At 40.3% G+C, this 22,197-nt stretch overlaps 2 protein-coding genes across 2 annotated transcripts in view; both read right to left on the bottom strand.

Moving 5' to 3' along the window:
• Window positions 1-6,655: 6,655 nt before the first annotated feature.
• Window positions 6,656-13,850, bottom strand: Pkc98e (Protein kinase C). Its single transcript, XM_078179042.1, has 9 exons — window positions 12,866-13,850; window positions 12,057-12,117; window positions 11,768-11,981; window positions 10,773-10,804; window positions 10,088-10,158; window positions 9,871-10,012; window positions 9,225-9,791; window positions 8,553-9,148; window positions 6,656-8,330 (listed from the first exon to the last, which is right to left on the bottom strand). Exons 1-9 carry the CDS (start codon window positions 13,196-13,198, stop codon window positions 8,166-8,168), a joined length of 2,181 nt encoding a protein of 726 aa, XP_078035168.1. The 5' UTR covers window positions 13,199-13,850; the 3' UTR covers window positions 6,656-8,165.
• A 1,262-nt stretch (window positions 13,851-15,112) lies between these two features.
• LOC144468988 (thyroglobulin) overlaps window positions 15,113-22,197 on the bottom strand; it is a 37,085-nt gene continuing 30,000 nt past the window's right edge. Inside the window, exons 3-9 of the mRNA XM_078178824.1 lie at window positions 21,748-22,178; window positions 20,258-20,804; window positions 19,703-19,946; window positions 19,266-19,534; window positions 16,991-18,772; window positions 16,216-16,673; window positions 15,113-16,051 (exon numbers count right to left, since the gene is read on the bottom strand). Coding sequence (XP_078034950.1) covers window positions 15,890-16,051; window positions 16,216-16,673; window positions 16,991-18,772; window positions 19,266-19,534; window positions 19,703-19,946; window positions 20,258-20,804; window positions 21,748-22,178 — 3,893 coding nt within the window. The 3' untranslated portion in view covers window positions 15,113-15,889. The remainder of the gene's footprint in view (window positions 16,052-16,215; window positions 16,674-16,990; window positions 18,773-19,265; window positions 19,535-19,702; window positions 19,947-20,257; window positions 20,805-21,747; window positions 22,179-22,197) is intronic.

The raw sequence follows: 22,197 nt of genomic DNA, 5'->3' as shown, positions 1-22,197 counted from the left end.
AATACAACATAGAATTACGTACGCTACAAAATCCAACGACGCTTTAAATACAACCAACAAAAAACACACCGAGTTGCGTTACCCATTCGCGTGTCGACATTTGGGTTCTCGCTTTTCTCCACCGTTTCAAATTCTCGGTTCTCAATCGTACGGACGGCTGCTCTCGTCAAAGGATTATATCGTTTTCTATGATTTACGGTTCCGTTGGAACAAGCATAGGGTATTCAGTTCCCAGCCCGATGATCGTGTGGCACTGTTCGTTTGTGAGCGCGGACTGCCTTTGTGCTCTCTGAACAAGTTATGCTAAAACGAGTCTCGTTCGCGTGTGGTACGGTCACGTACTTTTAAGCAGTGTTGAGTAACGCCTAATCGTGGAAACAATCCACCCCTTTCTCTAGCATCGAACGGAGCAGACTTCATCTATAACCCGAGGCTAGAAAATAATTTGCCGTAGGTGCTTGCGGTCGAACCTTCGTTCCGATCATGCACACGCACATTTTACGCGCTGCGCGGACAAGAGATGGGCAAATTCACCAATGATCTCCATTACAACATCGACCAAGAGAACTACGGTTTGAGGAACTAGAAAGAAATCAAATATTTTGTTGTTCTTTATCTTTTCTTTCTTGAAGGCGTATTCAGTAATCGTTTGTTAGAACTGTATATAAGTGACTTCTTTGCAGAAGACAATTTTGAAAAAAAACATTAAAACCACTTAAGACAATGAATTTTTACATATCTGTACACTGAACTTTCGCTGCTTGTTTGCGATTTTAAAAGCTAGGTACATAAACTTGATGACCACGTTAGTCCTGGAAGGATTAAGAATTTTGGTTCAGTTTGTTATTAACGTTCTCGTGATTTAAATAAACCGATTTGTATACATAATACGTAAACAAAAATAAACATTTAATATATCTTCGATAACAGAATGTAATTTTTCTATTGCACCGTATAATCTGTTTCCTACATGTAGTTCGAATCGTGCCCATTTCTAGGTGACTGTCTGTACCGTTGCGATAATAATACAAATGTGTGGAACGAAGTGTCCTATGCGTGTGCATGTTGCTATTACTTAATTCCATGCGTTTCTGGACAGTCGTTGGGACAGTGTAACGAGGAACGAAGCGAAACATTCCAAACGATCGGTAACTTCTAGTAAAGAAATTTTGTCACCTCACTGTCCTAAACTGAATTTATATATAGTAAGTCTCTCTTTCTTTCTCTCACACACACATACACACGTGTATTCTCATCGCGCTCACACCAGCACGCAGCTGATGCGTCGTTACACAAGAGTCCGAGGACCACCTGTTCTCTTCCTCAACGTTGGCATACTATTTTCTCTACCCTATCCGGTCTGTGCCATTCTCGTGCAACTTTTACGACGTTATTAGGAATTATTACAAAGTAGATTTATCATGACCGACAGATATGACGATTGCTTCACACACGAAAGAGGAGCCGATGACTGATCGCGATCTCGAAGTCTTCACGAAACGTTTTGCTTCCATTCTTCATAAACCTTTTGAAAATATCTTTTACCCAACACTGTGCACAGGCGTATTACATGTCACGATATACAGAGCTTGTTTCGTCGTTAAGCTTTCTTCATCACCTCCCGCTGTAATTATCTGTCGCTTTTATCCTTTCGCTCTCTACCAATCTCCCTCCCCCCCCCATACCCCCTTTCTTGCGCAGCCACACATTTTTTGTTCTTGCATATTCATTGCCGTACGACCTCCCGACATAGTTTCAGACCCAGGATAAAATCCCCGATGCTCGTTCGTTTTCAGCGACGTTGGTCCCTTTTTGCGTGTGCCTCGATCGGTATCGCTAATCCGCGCTTCGTTACGCGATGGGAAAAACAAACCAAGATCGTTGAAACAGAAAGAAATACAACGGATTTTAACGTAGGTCTGAAGAAGCGTAAAGAATACAATGTACGCCTAATAGATATCTATATTCATAATACATATATACATATATATACATATTATTTATATATATGTATATATATACATATATATATTTATAAATATCTTATGCGTGTATACACATATTTATAAATATATACATTTCCATCTGTTTCATTTGTAATATTCTATATATGTAAAACGCGATATACACATGTATATATATATATATATATATATATATATATATATATACATATTATATATCGCATTTCTATAAATTATATCCTAAAAAGGAAAAGGTACCACCGTCGATAGTCACGTGCGACCCTATTTAAAACTCTATATTGCAACAATATTAATCCTCTTTTTATGATCTTCTTTTATGATATATATATATATATTTTTTTTCTTGTTAAATGTATATACCACTTGTTGGCCTATTTATTTTACATCATTGATGCGACGTCGACATTAAGCATTTTCCTTCATTTTATAACGGACAGGTATCACGTGATATCCGGCGTATTTCTCTTTCTCTCTCTTTTTGTGTGTGTCTACTGTGCGTATGTGTATGTGTGTGTGTACGCGATAGCCGATAATGACACGCGACTTAACGAATCCTATTAACACGACTGACTAGTCATTACAAAAATCACGGCAAATGGTTGTTTCTGTTTGTGGAGAAGGTAAGGATCGGCGCATTGTAAACAGACCTGGGCCTTGCTCGTGTCAATTGATTTGGGAAGAATTATTCGATAAATAAAAAGGACATGATGACGAACACATGATCTTACCACCTACCAACTATAATAATTACCACCTTCTCATTCAGCTTGCGAATTGAAAATATTCCTTTATGATACTATGTTAACATTAATATCCGATTCCGAGATCGTCCATCCGAAGAGAAACTCATTTTCATATATCCAAATTCCTTTCTAATGTTAAGTAAAAGTTATTCTTAAATAATGAAGTACTTTAGCCGCCAATAGTAATTAATGCCCAGGCCTGATGACAAGAGTACTATCGTCCACAGAGAATTTTCTTTTTTTTTTCTTTTATTTCTATCACACTATCGTAAGTTTTGCTAAATACAGTGACTCCTATTCATACTCTGACATTTTTTGAAACGCAATAACTTTTTTTAGAACTGAACTAAACGAATTGGATTTCTTTTTTATGATAGATGGATATGATAGAATGTTTTTTTTTTTTAAATTTTGCTATTGCTTAGAATGATAAAAGAAAATAGAAAACTCTTTTTTTAACTTTCTTTCCGAGGCTACAACAGAAATTTAAAAAATGCGTTCTGTAAATCTCAGTCATTTATATGCATGTTGAAAATTTCATTGAAATCGTTATAGTTCAAATAAAGAAGTTAAAAACGAGAGTTTTTTGCTTTGTCATCCCAAGCGATAGCAAAATTAAAAAAAAGAAAACATTTTAGTCCAGTAGATTAATCCCTGTGTCATCTAAAAAAAATTTAGAACGTTTAGTCCAGTTTTAAAAATGTTGTTACATTTTAAAAGGTGTTCGATTATTAATAGGAGTAACTATACATGTACTTTTTACTTCTTTAACTTTTCCTTTTGTTCTTTCTCATCGTTAAACCTCCCCTCCCACCTCTTATTCAGTCTACTGTAAGTATAACTTGGAAACACCGTAGCATCGATGACGATAGTTCTCTTCGAGAATTTAAAAGGAAACGATCATTATTTGCTGACGGAAATGAATCTGAACGAGAAAGACGTTCGTAACGTACATATACGTATCGGTGTATAGTATAAAGATATCCTCCTGCATTTCCCCGATCGCCCCAATAAACATACGAACGACAAAGTTACGTCAAAAATCGGATATTGACAAGCACGATCGCCAGAGAATCTCACGCGTAACGTAAGAAATAAAAATTAAGTAGAAAAGTGTTAGTTGATTACCTATGATTAGAAAAAAGAAGGATATTACAAAATATGAAGATCAAAAAAAAAAGGATAAAAAAGAACGTTTCATTAAACGATCCGCTTGTTCAACGAGAACTAACAAAAAATATATATACAATACACGCGTACAAATACGTTCTTAAAGTCGCGATCTTGTAGCAAATGGAACCGTAATGAAAAGAAAATGACGTCAACGCGGCTTGGCCGCCCGCGATGTCAATACTTGCACGAAACGCGGAACGATTATGTAAACGAACTACATAAATACTGTGGAAACAACGTAAACAACATTGTGTTAAACGAAACGTTACACGTTCCTTTAACTCTAATGAATCGAAGAGAAAGAAACGTTTGTCCGTTTTTGTCAGTTCGACCACCGTTTTCTCTAATAACAATAACAAAATAACCGACGTGCGTCAAGCACATTCTTCTTCGTCAAACGAAAAAGGGGGGGGGGGCGGCGGCAAAAGACAAAAAGAAATATGCATACAAGATGACGAGTTGCATCGTCGATTAGATAGATATGCTCAACACACAGTCCGCAAAACATGTTCTTCCGTGCAATATCGACGGGACACGATCGAAACACGCGAATCGATTGCTTACTTTCTTGTCGTAAAGCCGAAAGAAACCGATGGATGCTCAATTTTAATCTCGCTCGTCGTATCGATGTGTTCAGGACGGCAATCGTTACGTTCTCACATCTCGTTCTCTTATCTTCCGATCGGCGTCGATTCCGGCCTGACAAAAACGGATTCCCAGAAACGGATAACATCGCACGTCAAAAACGATATTCGTTGACACGGCGCACGTATACTTTTCTACTCGCATCGGGACGTAAGACTTAAACGAAATGTCGCTGTGTCCTAGCGACGACAAAATCCCTGTTTTCTTTCTCTCTCTCTCTCTCTCGTTTCCTCCTGTTTTTGTTACTTTTCTCCATTAAACGTACAGGATAATTGTTATACATGGTAATCCTAGACGATAGGTACACGGTGCGGCGGTAATTTCCGGTCGAAATAACGCGCGCGACCGGTCTTTTTTTGTTTTAAGCGTAGGCCGGACTAACTCATCTCCTTTGAATGTGAACATGACCTCCGTGGCTCGGTGTCTTCCGAGCCAATCTTCGTCTCCTCGGTATTCTCGCTCTGACTAGATTTATAGTAAGTGCACGAAAGCGGATGAACGAATCGACCGTCGATCCCGATCGATCGGATGATTTCCGACACTGATGCTCTGGTATCGAGACCCGTGTTTCAATAAGAAACGGTCGACGTTTTCTTCGAATGAAATGATCGACGACCAGGAGACGACGATCTGGATTCAGTACACGGAGAATATCGACGCGACCGTTGATGCATCAATAGAATACTATGGTTGCCGGTCGGTAATTATTGCTATACAAGCAAAAGCTGTAAAAAGGTACGATCAGCTACATTTACAAGCGAACAATTATCGCTCACCGATGATCGTGGATACAACACTGTTCTCGCAGCAACAGTGTTCCGTATACATACATATATATACTTTTAATCAACGAGTATATATACAGATATATACTAATTCAATTGAGGTATAAATTAAGATATTAATGAGAGAACATATTTATATATATACTCCTGATTAATTCTCCCTGTACTGACGATATTCATCCTGCGTATCGTTAACTCTTAAAGATCGTGCGACAAATACACGAGATGGCGTCGTAGCATGGAACATCATTTTTGCTCACGAGTGTTGCTGTCCAGCTCGCGTGGTCCAGCTCGGGTCCTGCACAGGCTCGAACCACGTAGAGGACAGTACAGAGGTATTCTTTCTCTCTCTTTCTATCTTAGGTGTTTTCTCTTAAAACGGACCTAATATCTACGGAGGACATAAAAATGTATGAGTACGACACGACAAAATATTTTTTTCATTTTTCTTGTGCTACTGTACGATTTCGTCGTAGCTCTCTCCTTTCAAGATTTTCGATCGCTAAACGCATTTATTACTAGTCGTTTATTCTATTATTACTATATCAACTAAATCATCTCTTTAGACCTAATAACGACGCCTGAGGTTTACACCAAGGATTTTCGCATCGGACCGGGACCGGGACCGGAACCAGATGTGATTCATTCACGGTATGGCGGTATCACGGTCGCGGAACACTATGGAAATTCTGAACCGAAATGCTCAGTGCACACTCGACGGCACAGGATGACGAATAACATACCTAAACTTATAGAGTATTTTGTTTTTTCTTATTCTCTGCTTGATCCTTAAAAGTTTCCCTACGCGTGGGAAGATAATCTAACTCTCTGTCAGCCAGTCGAGCCAATATTTACGCGTCCAATCAAGGGTAATCATTCGCTTATTCGCGTTTTTACGCATTGCGGATAAGGCTCGATAACTTTACACCACTTAAATACTATACATAGCTTTCAGCTTTTCTAATTCAAGTACACCGCTTGATGCAAGACTTACTGACACCTAACTAGAGACAACATGTACGAAGATTCTGGAAGGTGCATCAATACCGCTAACGTGGACTTTCACATCCTTAACTCTTAAGTTCCATTTACCAAGAATTCAAAGATACACTGAGAATTCCTCGCGATTGAATGTCTGATCATGTCGAGTGAACGCGATCATGAGTCTCGTTTTATGTCCACAAAATTTTTGTTTAGGCGTATCGCTTAACATAAGTTTATGCGTGTTTATATATATATATATATAAATATATATAGATAATATATATAATTATATATATATTATAAACTCTGACGGTGATCACCAGTAAGACACTATCGCGTCTATGTTCGCTTAAAACTTGTTAATGTTAAGTATGAAATCACATGGTCGACTGGTCAGATTGTATTCTACTCAATCTTCACCACGAGACCATGGTCTTTGAGTGTTTTGTGTATTTTTGTTTTTGTTTATGATAAATTTAATTTAAATCCTATCGGAGAAGCGCTGCGAGATGCTCCTCTGGGTAAAGCTCGACGAAAATTTTCGATCGTTTGAAAATACCAGACCTTTTTGCTCGAACTGGACCGCAACTTCTCATGTTTCGTTTTCTGTCAATGGTATCTTTTTATGCTATGTGCACAGATTTTTCTCTTTTATACAGGTTCGACATATAGAACTGCGCCGGCTGTTCACTTAAAACTTAAGCCCATCTTACGTTCAGTCTTGATCACTAGTGATTCGACACTACACTAAAAACCTAAGACTCGATTTATATTTAAACAAGATTTCTTGATCATCTCTGTTGCGTTTTGCTTTTATCGGAAAAAAAAGAATGATCTGTAACAAAACTACCCTGCAGCGCGTAAGCGCTAACCAGAAAAGGAATATACAAAAGAAAATGCGATAATAAGTGCCAAGTTTTTAGACAAGATTTAACCATGAGTCTATGCGTCGTAAAAGATTTCCTCCAGATTCATTTCAGTGGAATCGAATCTTAAATTTAAATAAAAAAATTAAAGAAAAAGATGTCGCAACGACAAAAATGTTTTCAATATCTTTCAGACTCAAGGCATTCCTGTGCTATTAATTTCACCTTTCTCTTCACTGGTATAAAATACTTTGTGTCGAGGTATATGTCCTCTAAAAGCGTTCAGAGAGGAAACGAAATGCACGATCAAAAAGTCGTTGCAATAATCTTATCGACTCAAATCCTTCGTTCTCTTCTAATACTTCCGTAGAGTTTTCTAATAGTATTACATTGCACACACTTTTGAGAGTATCAATCCAACGGAAAATGTCGGATCGCCCAGCGATCCTGCAACCTCAACAAAGAACGTCTTTACTAGCTTCCCTTTTTGTACTAATTCCTTTAACCGAGTACTCAAGTTCAAAGTACGTTGTTTTCAATTAGCATCTCAAATAAAACCTCTTGTTTGGCGTTTCCTCTCAATTACGCTTGCCTCTGGATTTTCATGGAAATGAAAAGAAATCTGTGACCTAGCGCCATATCTTGAGACACCTTCGATCAGATCCGAATCGCGTTTTTGTGTTTACGCTAAATAAACGCCACAATATCCATACCAAAACGCCACGTTTTGTTAGAAACAGACGCGTCGAAAGCCTGACTGAAGTTTCCGAATTCTTCAACGATCTCCACCGCAATGTTTTCATACTTGAAAGTTGGTTCTGGTAGTAGATAAAATGATCCTCAGTGGAGACGAAATACAAAGGAGACCCCGAGCAGCTTCATAAACGCCGATGTTCAGCTTTGCAGATTGGCATCTTCGCCAATTTTTTAAGCAAGAAGCGTTAAGATATTAACATCGTATCCTGTGCTTCAATCGTCGCTTCCTTATTGCGCTGTAAATCTCCCGGGATTGAAATCCTTGTTCACGTAAGAGAAGCCCTGGAATTCCTCTTGACTAATGCAGCTTACTTCCTCTGGATCCTCTGGCGTTAATACAGGATCCTCTCCTGTGAACTCTGTGTCGAAATTCATAGTATCCTTATCGCTTCTCTGAAAAATGCAAAGTCTACGATGGTATATCTTCACTCGATTACTACATTAGTTTAATTCGTAATAATAATGTAAGGCGATAGCGGCGTTTACGAATCAATTGTTCAAACTAAGATATTCTTCATAAAAGAATTGAAGACATATTTGTAGCTAACAAGCTTTTACGTAAATTTTTTGCAAAAATTATAGCTAGAAAATCAGCATGATTAAAACGTAACTTACGATTCTAGGTCTGATGGGTGGCCTTATTTTACGCGCTTCGAGTGCATCCCAATCGATTGATTGAAAAAATGGATGAGCTTTTATGGCCTCTTCACGGCCATTAGCTGCAACGCAACCTAACCTTTCGTTGGGATTTTTCGTCATGAATCCTACTAAGATCGATGTGGCTTCTTCGGAGATCCATACTGGATAAACCACACTTTCTCTTAAAATAGTTTGGAATAACTCGTCTTCAGTGTCGGCTTCGAAGGGTGGTTGACCAGCCATCATTTCATACATTAATACACCAAGTGCCCACCAATCAACGCTTGCACCATATGGTAATTCTTTAAGAATTTCTGGCGCAATATAGTCAGGTGTGCCACAAAACGTTGCTGTAGTTGTTTCCCCTTCGATAATGCCTTCTTTGCACATTCCAAAATCAGCTAATTTACAATGACCTTCTTGGTCGAGCAAAATATTATCTAACTTCAAATCTCGATAAATAACGTGATGTTTATGAAGAAACTGTAACGCCAGTGTAACTTCCGCAGCATAAAAACGTGCTCTGGCTTCATCAAATTTTCGGGCTTTCTGAATATGAAACATTAAATCACCTGAAAGTTAAAGAAATTGATGAAACAAATGTTGCAACTAATTATATTAGAAATTAATTATCGATTGAGTACATACCACCATTTACAAACTCCATAACAAAAAATAAACGGTCACTTGTTTGGAAACAACTATGAATAGCTGTTAGAAACGGATGTCTTGCTGCCAGAGTTAAAATTCGCTTTTCTGTCATGGTACAATCTACATCATCATCTTGTAGAAGCACCTCCTTTCTTAGAATCTTCACAGCGTAAACTTCGTCCGGATTGGTTTTCCGTTCCACCAACATTACTTTTCCGAAACTACCTTTACCGAGAACTTTGATGAAATTAAAGTCATCGATGCCTAACTTTCTAATTTGATTTTCATTAGCAGGTACTTTGTGTTTCATGGATATAATTTGTTTTTCCTCTTCATTTATAACTGGTTGTAAATTATCCGTTGGTAACGTATCATTTACGGTAACACTTGGAGGTTTTTGGGCAGGTTGACAAGTTGTTATTTTATAATTACTCTTTGGATACTTTGTGTGTTTGTCAGGGGATATCTTCATCTCACTTAAAACGTCAGCCATAGCCTTTGTATCTATACCACAGTTGTTTGCTACATTTTTCTGACATCTTTTATGAACGTTCGTATTGCACTCTGTAAAAAAAGAAGCATTTCAGTTTCATATAAGGATAATCTGCTTGTATCTAAAAATTAAAAATCGTACAAATTTTACCTTCGCAATGATAGCCTTGCTTTGTAAAGCCATACAAAAGAGAGCCACAATGGTCACAAAATGTCAAACTCTTATAATTGCGAAGAACAAAACGATGTGGCACATCAATGTTAAACCGTGTACTTTCTGTATCACGAGTCGTCTAAAATTCAACAGTTATGCTATATTTATTTGATATCCATAAAAATAATTTTTATATTCAACAAATTTTACTTACCTCATCCTTCATCCCATGGCATCTTGTAATAACTGAATTGTGACATCTTTTGTGAACTACTAATGTGCACACTGTAATATAATAATAAATTATATAGTATTCAGATACTTTTTATACAATTAACATTGAACATAGCATAACCAAAGCTGGCTGCATGCGTGATTAGACGCATTGATTTGAAATAACAAGCATAAATAAAATTTGGTGGATGTTGTGATAGTCTTGCCATAAGAATAATGTAAGCTTCAACATTAAAAAGAGAATAAGTTCTGGATTATATGGATGCAATAAAAAGAAATCTTTGGTACCTCTCCATGATTTGTTACACAGTACTTGAAAACATGCAATGAAATAGTTCTGCTTGTTATCATATTAAATCAAAGCTAACATATTTTGCAGTGGCATATTGGCCAATGTATCACAATCATTAAGTTTTATTTTCCGAGAAATGTTATAGAAAGCACAGCATTGAGTATTGAGCCATGGGCGAAATTAAAGACATAAGGTTTAAACTTTTGAAACTTAACCATGAAAAGATTTTGGGCATCCTAAATCTTTTTAATCCCATCATAAAAAGTAACTAAGTACACATACACACACCTAGATAAATGTAGGTTCACACAAAGATAGAGCAAGCAAATATATAATTATAATATCTGTTAATAACGTGTATGTGTCTTCTCACCTTGACATTGATAACCTTGCTTGCCCAAGCCCCTGAAATACAACAGACAAAACACATCACATCATCTCCTTGTATACCCTTGTAAAACACATATGTATGTCTCCTTGGACCATAAACTATAATAAGAGCCTTACGATAGTCTTTCAAGGAAGATTGAGGAAATAATGGCTACTCAATGTGTAATATATGCATTGGATTTGTGTAATACATTTTTTACATGAACTGGTAAATTTTATTCCATAAAAACTACAGTATCACGTTAACATGTTACCTACCACATTACATATGTGTGATTCTTATGAAAGTACAATTTTATACATGTATAACACGTAGACTTGCTAGAACAAATAGTCAGTCTTCCAATACATATAGCAGTAGCAAACACGTTAACATGAAAATTTCTTCACCAAACAATACATTTAATATGCGCTTGTAAAACCAATGCATGCAGCCGATTTCTGGTTGAACATTTGATCTCCAAACAACACACAAATTATACGTTTTCTACTATGTCTAAGAGAAAAAAAATAAAGAAATCTTAAGAGATTACAATTGGATGTACCTAATGCAATTGTTAGATTCTCATTTTTGTGCTCCACCATTATATCATAGTAAATTAACTGAAAATGATTGATTAGACATTCCTTATAACAATGAATTTAGGAATGTTTCAAGTAGCATGCCTAAAAAACTGTATTTCTCTTGATGATACAACATACTATGAAAAACCAAGTACCCAACATGCAAAATCAACACCTTTGAAATTACCCAATACATCCATATTTGATATTAATCTGGTGTGTGTAAGATTGTTGATTACTCTATTCTTACCATAATTTTGAATTTGTAAAAATATAATATTTCGCAACACACCACATTAAGTGTAACTATATTATGAAATAACTTATATTAGTAAGATGCCTTAAGTCAGAGTTATGGTATGCTCATGTAGTAGTCCCTAAGCTGGTGTACTTAAATTTTGCCAAAGTACATACCATATGAATGTGCGGCAGTGAGAACAGAAAGTTGGTTGCCTCAGAAAGGTAGCCATAAACTTGTGACCATTTGCTTGATGAATCCTACGGCGCATAGCACCCCTCCGCCTGTTGAAACCTTGTCGTTCTCTGAACTCCCTTTTGGATTCTTTCCTGGTAGTGATGCTCCCACCACTACCCATCCTGATTCCCTCTCCATTGCTTGTACTACAACCTAGTCATAAAATATCATTATTAATATAAACTCAGTGCCTATATAGGTATAATTTATTAATCATTAATCTTATACCTTGGTCATTACACACCAGATCAACCTTCACCCTTAACTTTCCTTGTGGCTCAAGGTCGACCTAAAATAATTAATTAAAAAACTCATTCATAACTGTATATGCTGACAATACACAACTACATAGACATAAATGTATCACATTTTAAGATGGTTGTGTTTACAAGTGTCAAATAATTTGTATAATTATGACAAAGTCATCCAGTTGTGAAGCAATGCTAACATAATTTCTAATCAAGTTGATTTCTTTATTATACACACTATCACGTTTAAGAGATCACTATTATATGATGATACTATGTAACTCTGTTCTTAATATATGTTTTTATGTATGTTAATCAAGGCGACTGTCCATTAATTAAGTAGATAAATAAACAAATAACATTATTACTAGTCAGTACATTGTGTATCCATTCAGTTAATTGTACCATTTTAAGAACACGATTAACCTCCAACTAATAACAGTTTCGCAGTTATAAAGTACATGCGTCTCCTTCAGAGATGTTAACTATTCGTATAATCTTATCACTGCAATCAGTTCCAAACGTCATAGTAGACATTGATGACACATTGCTTTATCATTACATATGTCAACGATGAGAACTACAGAGTAAATAACTCATAGTAAAAAAGCTCTAAACTCCCAACTTCACTTATAAACATTTTCATAGGTGTGAAGTTATAAACATAGGAGTATGAAGAAGGAAAAAGACGGTAACAGAAACTTGAAGTAAATAAGTAAGCAAATAAATAAATATGCAAGTGAGTAAATTTGAATGAAATTAATTCAGGAGTAAATGTTTAAGACTAACCCAAATATCGGAAGTTTGGTCGTTTCTGTTGAGGAGCTCTGCGAAGGGTATACTGCAGTTTGCGACGAAGTAATCCGGCAGTATAGGTCCCGCGTCGTGGAAGACAGTGAGACCCAGCATCACTGCGTTCTGAACTTTGTAGGTGAAAGATTCATACCAGACCGGGTCAAATGTTTTCACCTTGGTAGATGATCGATCGAGATGATTCTCGTCGACATTAAGCTGAACGTAGGGGTCGAGTATAGGTTCATCCTGCCAAAATTTCCGTTGTTTGTCCGTGGCCTTCAGTCCGACTGCCTCGCAGATTTCGATCTTCACCGTTCCCGTGAACATCGTGTACCGGATACACACGAGTCGGTGTTACCAAGAAAAACGGAGGCCAGAGGACGGACGAGCCAGTCGACGGGCTGTCACGCCTATCGACGAGCTGACACTTCGAGCCGTGAACAACAATCAGGTTATCCAGAATCGAGTCAACTACCTGAGTCGAACTGAATCACGAACTAACACCACTGTGGTCGCAGCCTCCGACTAGTTCCGGTTGCAACGATTCATCGGGAAGGTTTGACACGTCCACGTGAAAACTAATCCGTAGTAGTCGAAAATAAATTTACGAATCAGGAGATATTCGCGCGGTAAAATAACGACCTTCTGTTGAAAATGTGTGGCGCACCGCTTCGAATATATCCCGTCTGACGAGCCTTTGCCTCTCGCTCTCTCTTTCTTCTTTCGTCTCTTTTTCCACCTTGTACTCTTGCACACGCGTATAAACTCTCTATCCTGTTCGTATATTTATATATCCCTTGTACGTGTGTATCTATGTCTCTCTCTATTTCTCTTTATCTCTCCTTTAAGTTTCTTCCCCTTCTCCGTCTCCGCCTCCCTTTCCCTTCGTCACCGTCACCAGCACCGTGCAGTTATAAACACTCAGCCCGCTTTACGGATAACAGACACGGAAACGGAAGCTGAATTCGCAACGACGACGGTGACGACAATAATAACAGAGGACTTTCGTTCAGACGCGAATCAGACGGATGCGGAACCAGCAACCCGATGCTACTTATTGCGAGACGTCCCGTACGCGAGTGCAAGCCCTGTCCTTGTGTTTCCGATCTCCTGAGAGCCATTAAGCTCCTCTTTCTTCTCTTTCCTTCGATTCCCAATCTTTCGCGCTTGCTTTGCAATCGCCTCAATTATTTCGTTGGCGTCGTGTCACTCGACGATTACGACACTAGTTACAACACGCGGAGGATCTCGTCTCGCGATTACGAGGACGACGTATCGCGATAAGCACTCGTTTACCGTCCCTTCGCAGCCCCCACCAAACCGAACCGCTCGATTGGTCACTCCGCGCTTCTCGTCAAAGGGCGACACGATCTCGACCTCGGATCCCGTTCGGAATCTTTCGGACGTTCTCGTTGAAAGCTCAGGCTGCGTTTCCACCTTCCCTCCAAACGATTTTCTCTTTTTCCCCGTTCCAAAACAGACTAATATTTAACAGGCGAAAATCATCGCATTGCTATACTGCTTTATCAGTTGTGTTATTACCGCATAATAGAGTGATTATGAAATCAGGTTTTTCAACGGATGGAATATTTACCGTTGATCATGTTCACGCGGCGGAGCTTGCAGAGGAAGGAGAAGCAACTAGGATGGTGTGTAGGCATTTGATTGGTGGGGCGTCTGGCTAAAAAAGCGCGCTTCTACTTATGACACTCAGTTTCAATTACTCAGTTCAAATACACGAGTAATGGTAGGATATGGTGACTTTCTTTCCTGTACCGCAGTAATTGTTATAATGCCCTAGTACTGGTTACGCGGAAGGGAAAACGTAACTCTGATTTTGGGTGAAACAGATCTTTGATTGGACGTACGGAACTAAGATTAAAATTTAGTTTCAAGTTCGAACTTTGAATTATATCAAATATTTCTTACTAATCGAATATTGGCCTCTTTATGAATTGTCGGAGATCAGTTTTTATTTGTTGAGGGGTGTTTTGTTAAATTCTCAAGTGTTCCTTATAGCTTGTTAAATAGTAATCAAACAAGTTTAATAAATTTTTTAGTTAGAAAAAAGAATTAAGCAAACGATTGTTAGTTAATTTTTCAGTAAAAATAATGTTCAGACAGACTTTTCGAAATAGTTTGAAATATGGCCATGTTTAAATTGGAAGTACTTCAAGCACATTTGAGTGTTTACCAGCACTTATATTGAATTTGTGCCGGGAAATAATGGATATCGACACATAGAGGAATTTTTCATCTTTATTGAGCTATATAAATAAACGAACATAGTATGTATCTAATATTTACACCCACGATACGAACAACGCAATGATATCCTCGCATTACACCACCGGGCCAGGACATTTTTGCGTTGGCGGTTCCGATGTAAAGACGGAAACCGAGAAACCCGCGAGAAAATCCGATCGTTCTAAATAAAGAACTACATTCTCGGCGATCGACCGAATCCTTGTACGTTTACTGAGATTGCCCTTACCTTGAAGTATCGCAAGTAACGTACATCCTGTTCTGTGGATTCTACGGATCCCCGAAACCCGTTCTTTCTTTTTCTCCTTGTCTTATGGAAGGAGGTACATATCACTTGCGAATTATTCGGTCGACCGTCGATTCGAGCAATCGCGATGCATCTCGTAATTAAAGAATAAATATTTTGTCGAAAAGAGGAAGGCGGATTATGCAGACGGTGTCTGCGATTATGACTAGACTGCAGACGTTTATGGAAAATGCGCAATAAGTACGGCTTCGCGAAGTGTCTAAGATATGAGAAACATTTGAACGAATCAAATCACCACACGAGCAATATTGCTTTTTCCCCTGACTGTATGTCATTTGAATTTAAACCTCCTGCTGTTGTCGTTGATTGATGAATGTTTTCAGCAGATGAAATCAATTCCTGCGACGAGGCTACAGGTTGCATAAACATCCGCAGTCTAATTGTGACTATATTTGGATACGAGGTGAGAACGATCCACGCGTGGACGATCCCGCTGCAAACTGTTCCTATACACCGATCACGTCCGTCGTGGACGTATTCTCTTGCAACTCGGCTGCTTCCTTCTTCTTGTCCTCCTGATCCACTCCCGATATCACATACACTGGTTGTTGGTACGCAAGGAAATGCTGGTCCGCCGCTAATAATTTCGTTGGATCCTTCATTTTGATCTGAAATGAAAATGAAGTAAACCTTCAGAGTTACTGAATCATGAAATATGTATATTAGTTTACTTTATACTCCGTGACAGGGCAGACTTGCAACATTGTGCAGGATCTGCTGCAAAGTGTTATAAAACATCCTGTACACGGTAGATATCCGAGAAAACACATACTTTCTTGCGGTATAACATCAGCAGAATTAACAGGCTGCTGATTATGAAAGCGCTTCCCGCCGCTAAAACCAGAGTGGCTGTTTGATAAACGGGCGTTTCCACTTCCGTCAGGATTTCCCGTTGCTCAAGTGCGACAATTCGGCTCTGCATGGCCATGGGCGTCGCTCTGTGTGTAAAACGTGATGTGGTTGCGTCTGCAAATGACCCCAGCATGGATAACTTTTGTATTCTGGTTAATTCCTCCAGGTGGAATGCTATGTCAACTTTATTGGGGCCTATTATCTCGAAACTAAGTACAGCTGAGTCTTGATTGATCTCCACTCGAACGTCATTCCTCAATCTAGCGCCTAAATCGCGGAGAAAGTTTTCTGTTTGTCTGATGAAGGTAGCTTCGTCGCTCGCCAGAAACCGACCGGGGAAACGCAGTGTCACTTCAACAGCTTCCACTGGAGTCGGCACTAAAATACGAATGGGAAACATGAATATCAAGCATGTCGATCTTCGTTTACCTTAAAGATTAATGATTGTCTTAAATAAAAACATAAAAGAATATATTCTGTTTATTACGTTGGCAGTAATATAAGTAGACTGTGGATTTTAAGTGATATTAATAGAATATCGATCTACATTTTATTCTTTGTTGCAGAGAATAGCTCTGTTACAGATTATAGAATAGATTCATCGATTATTTCAAGTGAATTTTAGTCGCGCCCATAAATAATGTCATATGACTCAGCACATTCTCTTTGTAGAAGAATGCAACAGTACGACTTACAGCAAATATTGGTTCCCTTGAGGAAAGGCTCGGAGCCAATGAGCTGATTGCCTGCCTCATCGACGCACCAGCATGTATCGCCAGCGCACTGGGTCGGCTCGAATCTTCCCTGGCGGTCGCAGATAGCCGGAACGTGGCCTTTGTCCTTCATTGCCTGACACCTAGTACCCAACACCTTCCCGATCTGCTTCTCGTCTGTTTCCAAGTTGATCAAAGCGTTCTCCATAAATGCCTGAATTTCACGGTCGATTTCTTGTACCGCTGGCCCTCTGCCTCCTCTCCTCGCTTGCCTAAAGTTACACTTGGGCTCCGGTCCCCTCGTAAGGGATCCCTTTACGGGTTGACCCTTTCTATTGACACACCAGCAGACGCCAACATGCTCGAGGCACTGCACAGACTCCCACATTCCGGTCTCTGGGTCACATCTGGGCAGGAATGTGGGCTGCTTTAGCCTTTGAGACGTTTTCAAGTTTTTCTCACGCAACCTCTCGCACTGTGACAACACTGGGCACACTGTGTCGCAGACTAGCCGACTGGAGAAGTCATTGTGTCCCAGGGTGCACTCGGTCTTTCGCCTACATTCATTCCGCTCCGGGTCGAAATACCATCTCTCCGTCTCGTTGAAACCCATGCCGGGGTTGCAGAGCACTTTCCTGGGCGGCTCGAAGCAGACCTCCCGAGGCTTCGGACAACAGACAGCGTATTCGTCCAGCGGAGAAAGTTCGCACTTGTGCGTTGATGGACAATGATGTCCATGGGGGCCGCAAGTAGCTAGAGAACCGTCTTGGTCTAAGAGTGGAGAGCCGTTCGGGCAAGGATTGTCTTTCTTCGGCAGACACACCGGTACAGGTGGACAAGGTGGCACGCTGCAAGCCACCTCCACCATTCTGCACGCTTCGTTCTCTCCTCTGCAGGTCACGCTTTTACAAGGATCCCGACACGAGCACGTAGGGCATCCGCTGTCGGGGTCCAACTCGAATCCTTCAGGACAGTTCAGTTTGCAGTCGATTTCTGGACACCTAAGCGGCGTACTGCACTTCGGTATCACACCTTCAAGGACACGAGTGCCCGCGGCTTCTCTGCCTTCCTCATCCACGCACCAACACATCCCGTTGTGACACTGAACCGGTTCGAATGTTCCGCCAGCGTCGCATCTGGGAATGTAAATCCTTCTGGCAGGTTCACCGGACTCTCTGGCAGCATGTTCCGCGACAGCTCGCGCGTGTTGACAAGCGGTCGCCATTACAGGAGCCACGCACTGTGTCCCACAACCCGTTGAGCAACACTTTTCCGATGCGGAGCATTCTTGATCATTGCTGCATTGTAGCTCACAGCTGGATGAGCTGGGCACCAAGTAGGGACACTGGCCTGGTTTCATGGCTAGACATGCTGGCACCGCTGGGCAGTACTGTCCAAAACCGCAGTTTACGTCTACCATCGTGCAGGTCTCGTGAGAAGCACAGGTCACGTCGTTGCAAGGATCGTGACAACGACATTGATCGCATCCAGTTGCGTCTACCTCGTACCCATAGGGACAGACCAGGTCGCAAGTCAATGATCCACAGAGTTTCAGGAGATCCTTCATTTCTTTGCAATCGGCACTGCGATTCACGCTCGTTTTCAAGGTCACTCCATGGTCGTTCACGCAGGTACATGTGTCGTTGTGGCACTGCAGAGGCTTGTAGCTGCCGTCCTTCTCGCATTGAGGTGCTTGGATTGCTAAGGACATGTCCTCTCTGGTACCCTCCATGCGATCATTGAATTCTCGCAAGTACTCGCACACTGTAACGGAGTTTATACATTTATTAGACGTCAAATGTACAAAGGATGTATGTAATCTATGACAACAGATTATGCTCGTGTGGTCAAATAAAACTTCGTTTTCCGCTGAATGTTATTCGCTTGGTGTCAGATGACTCATAGTATTATAATGTATCAGATTTATTAGTTGGTTAGGTTTTATAAATATCCTGTTTAGCAATTAATGATAATTCGATAATTTCATTGAACATTGCTTACATGTTTCATACTTTAAGCAGTAATTTGAATAGACTTCGGACAAACGTCTGAACAAGTTAGTGCTATGTATATATGTATATGGCTATTTTGAAAATGGTGTAACCCTTCGTTGTATATGAGATATAAGTTAGTTTAGAATCATTGATTAATATAAATCTATACGAAATGTTGGATAAGATAAGGCAGAGTTACACAAGTTTCAAAGTGAATGTGTCACGCGCGACTTTGGTAGCAGACATGTTATATTTTATCATACTAGTCTGCGGTTTCGTTGAGTTCGTCAACGCCATGCAGCAAACTGACTGGCCAGCCTCCGGTACAGCAGAGCACTTGTAACCCTGTGGACAGGTATTGTTCTCGGAACAAGTGACTGCATTTCGTTCATTGTCGATCAATGGGGTCCCATAAGCGCAAGGACTCTTGTAGGCTTTCTTAGGTTTGCATTCTGGTTTTGTTGGACAGAGAAAATCTGGACAGCCGTCTTCTTTGCTCAACACGCATTCCTCTTTCTCTGGACAGGGAAACCTAAAAAAAGAAGAAGACATATTAGAATAGACAAATAATTAAACATCATTTGTTTGAAGTATGCAGTTGTTTGGTTTATAGTTTATCTTCAATGTAATAGAATCTTTAATGGGGAAAATGGAATATATTCAGCAAACTACCGAATCATTAGAACGACGATGCACTTACCCTTCACAGGGATTGTCGCATTCACAAGTAGGACACCCGGAAGCGTCGGTTTTGAACCCATATTGGCAAACTTGGGCACACTGCTGGGAAACGCACGATGCCGGAAGAGACCTTCCCTTTGTTATCGACTTGCAATCTACTTTCTCGGCCGGTCCCATAGAACCAGATATCTTCCTGCCATTATTATCCACGCACCAACAGACTAAACCGTTTCTCGAGCATTGTCTTGACTCATATCCTCCATCTAAAATATAGAATTTAGCAATGTACACGTATCTCTCGTCGAAGAACAAGGAGCTTTCATTCTTTTTTGATTAGTTCGCACAGAGTTACATTTTCATGAGCTTCCACAATTACTTTTTGTTAGTTTTTGTTTCAAAATTGTGCACAGTTTTATTTAATACTTGTGCGCCCTGCTAGCATTTTCAAAATACTTATCGAAACTTTAACTCATCCTAATTTTTATTAATCAATGTTTCCATATGCAAGAAGCTTCGATGCTCAATCATGCTTCGTGATCACTCAAGATCATTCCGCAACAATTCTCAATCTTACCATCGCTGCACTGGGGAACATATCCTCGTCCTTGTCGCTCAGAGATGCTGAGCATCTCTGCGAGCACTCGATCCCGATGGCAGGCGCTGAGACCCTGAGGAACCGTGCATACACCGCCGCCGCAGCGCTCGCTGCTACAGCACTTTTGCGGGCCCGGACATTCTAAATCATGCTGGCAGGAGTTGCCACAGATCGCGGGCTCCTCGACGGGACAGGTTCCTGGTCTCTTTAGATTTATGCTGGATGGACAACAGACTCCGTACTCCTGTTTCGGCTCGACCAGGCAGCTGTACATCGGCGGACAGGTAGGCTTGCCAGGCGAATCGCCGCAGAGGAACGGCCGTGGCGAGTCGGTTATTTGCAACGGCTCGCCTGCAGGACAGATCGTCGACAATGACTTCGCTTTGCGACAGCTGGGGATCGGCGGGCAAGGTGGACGGGCACACGTCACGTCGATCAGTTCGCATGTCTGGCTGGTCCCAGGACAGGCAATCCCGCGGCAGGGATCACGGCATTCGCATTTGGGGCAGCCTGACTGGGGCTCGATCTGCAAACAGTTTGCATGTTAATTGTATTCCCCCGCTGAAAACTGTTGATCCGAGTCATGTGATCTGGATCATTAATATTTGCTACTTCAGGATTGTGTGCAGAGTTCCATTAATTTTTAACACTACAACTACTAAACAGGTCACAATGATTATTATCCGACTTCTTCTTTTACAATTCCATATTTCTGTTAGACACTCTTTGATCAATTTCTTCGTTCGAAGATACAGTAAACGCAGAAAGTAAGTTTTTAGTAAGATTTTTCCCAAGTATGAAAGATAGAATGATTGAGTGTGCGAGTCGTAAAATACAGAATGAATGAGACAGATGTTGACAGAATGTTTGGGCGACTTCGAGTAACCTGAAATCATTGCTTAGGTTCCTCGAAGTTGCGTGGTCGAAAGATAGAGCGCGAGCGAGTGAGATGGAGATAAGGAAAGAAAGAGACCGAATGAGCAACAATGAAGCAGTCGTAAGAGAACCGCCGCCTTGTAAAGTAATGCATTGTTATAGTGACGTTGATATAGTTGTTGAGTTGTCGTTATTAAGAGTAGTCATCGTTGTGTTGAGTATTGTCGTTGTTGTTGTAGTCGTAGAATGTACTCTACATTATCGTTAATAAACTGTTATTGTTAACCAACGTTAGTTATTGCACCGTTATTTATATCACCACGGAGTTTCTTAGGATTTCCAAACAATAAACCCTACAGTATATTTTTGAAAACTTTTGATTTAGAGTTAAAATAGCTTCGAGTTAAAAGATATTAAAAGGTGTCCATAGATATTTATATGTATAAATTCAATCTTATCATTCTTACGAAACAAAATACGTAAGTCGCGTTTAGAGCTTGACAGTGCCTAGGTTAAATGTACTCGATACACGTCGAATTCATCTTGAAAATTCATGTTGAATTTATTATTTTCAAATTGGAACAAGCGATTACCTCGAAGCCCAACGGACACAGCATGCGACAGCTATGGGCCGGACAATCACGAGGATGGTCGCAGTCGATGACGTCCTTTGACGATCCTCTTGTTCCAGGTAACTCGACGCCGATTTCATCGACGCACCAGCAGCTGTTCTCGCGGGGGGCGCATTGCACTCTTTCAAACTCGCCGGTTTCGTTGTTACAACGAGGAATGAACTGCGACGGTCCACGTGGGCCAAGTGCACGTGACCTCCTTACTGCAGCCTGTGCCAACTGCTCGCATCCTGTCAGCTCGCCGACGACGCATCTGAGACCGCACGCTGTCTTGCAGCATCGCTCTCCGGACGCCTGACACTGGAAATCATTCTTGCAGGCTGGAGATCTGGCCGGACACACGTTCTGCTCCTCGAAGGATGGGCATCGACCTACTGTCTTTAGAGCTGGCTCTGGAATGCGATGAATGGT

Source organism: Augochlora pura, chromosome 4 (assembly GCF_028453695.1).
Source record: "Augochlora pura isolate Apur16 chromosome 4, APUR_v2.2.1, whole genome shotgun sequence".
NCBI lineage: Eukaryota > Metazoa > Arthropoda > Insecta > Hymenoptera > Halictidae > Augochlora > Augochlora pura.
The sequence above is the reverse complement of the archived record's forward strand: the minus strand, read 5'-3'. Positions and strand labels throughout refer to the sequence as shown.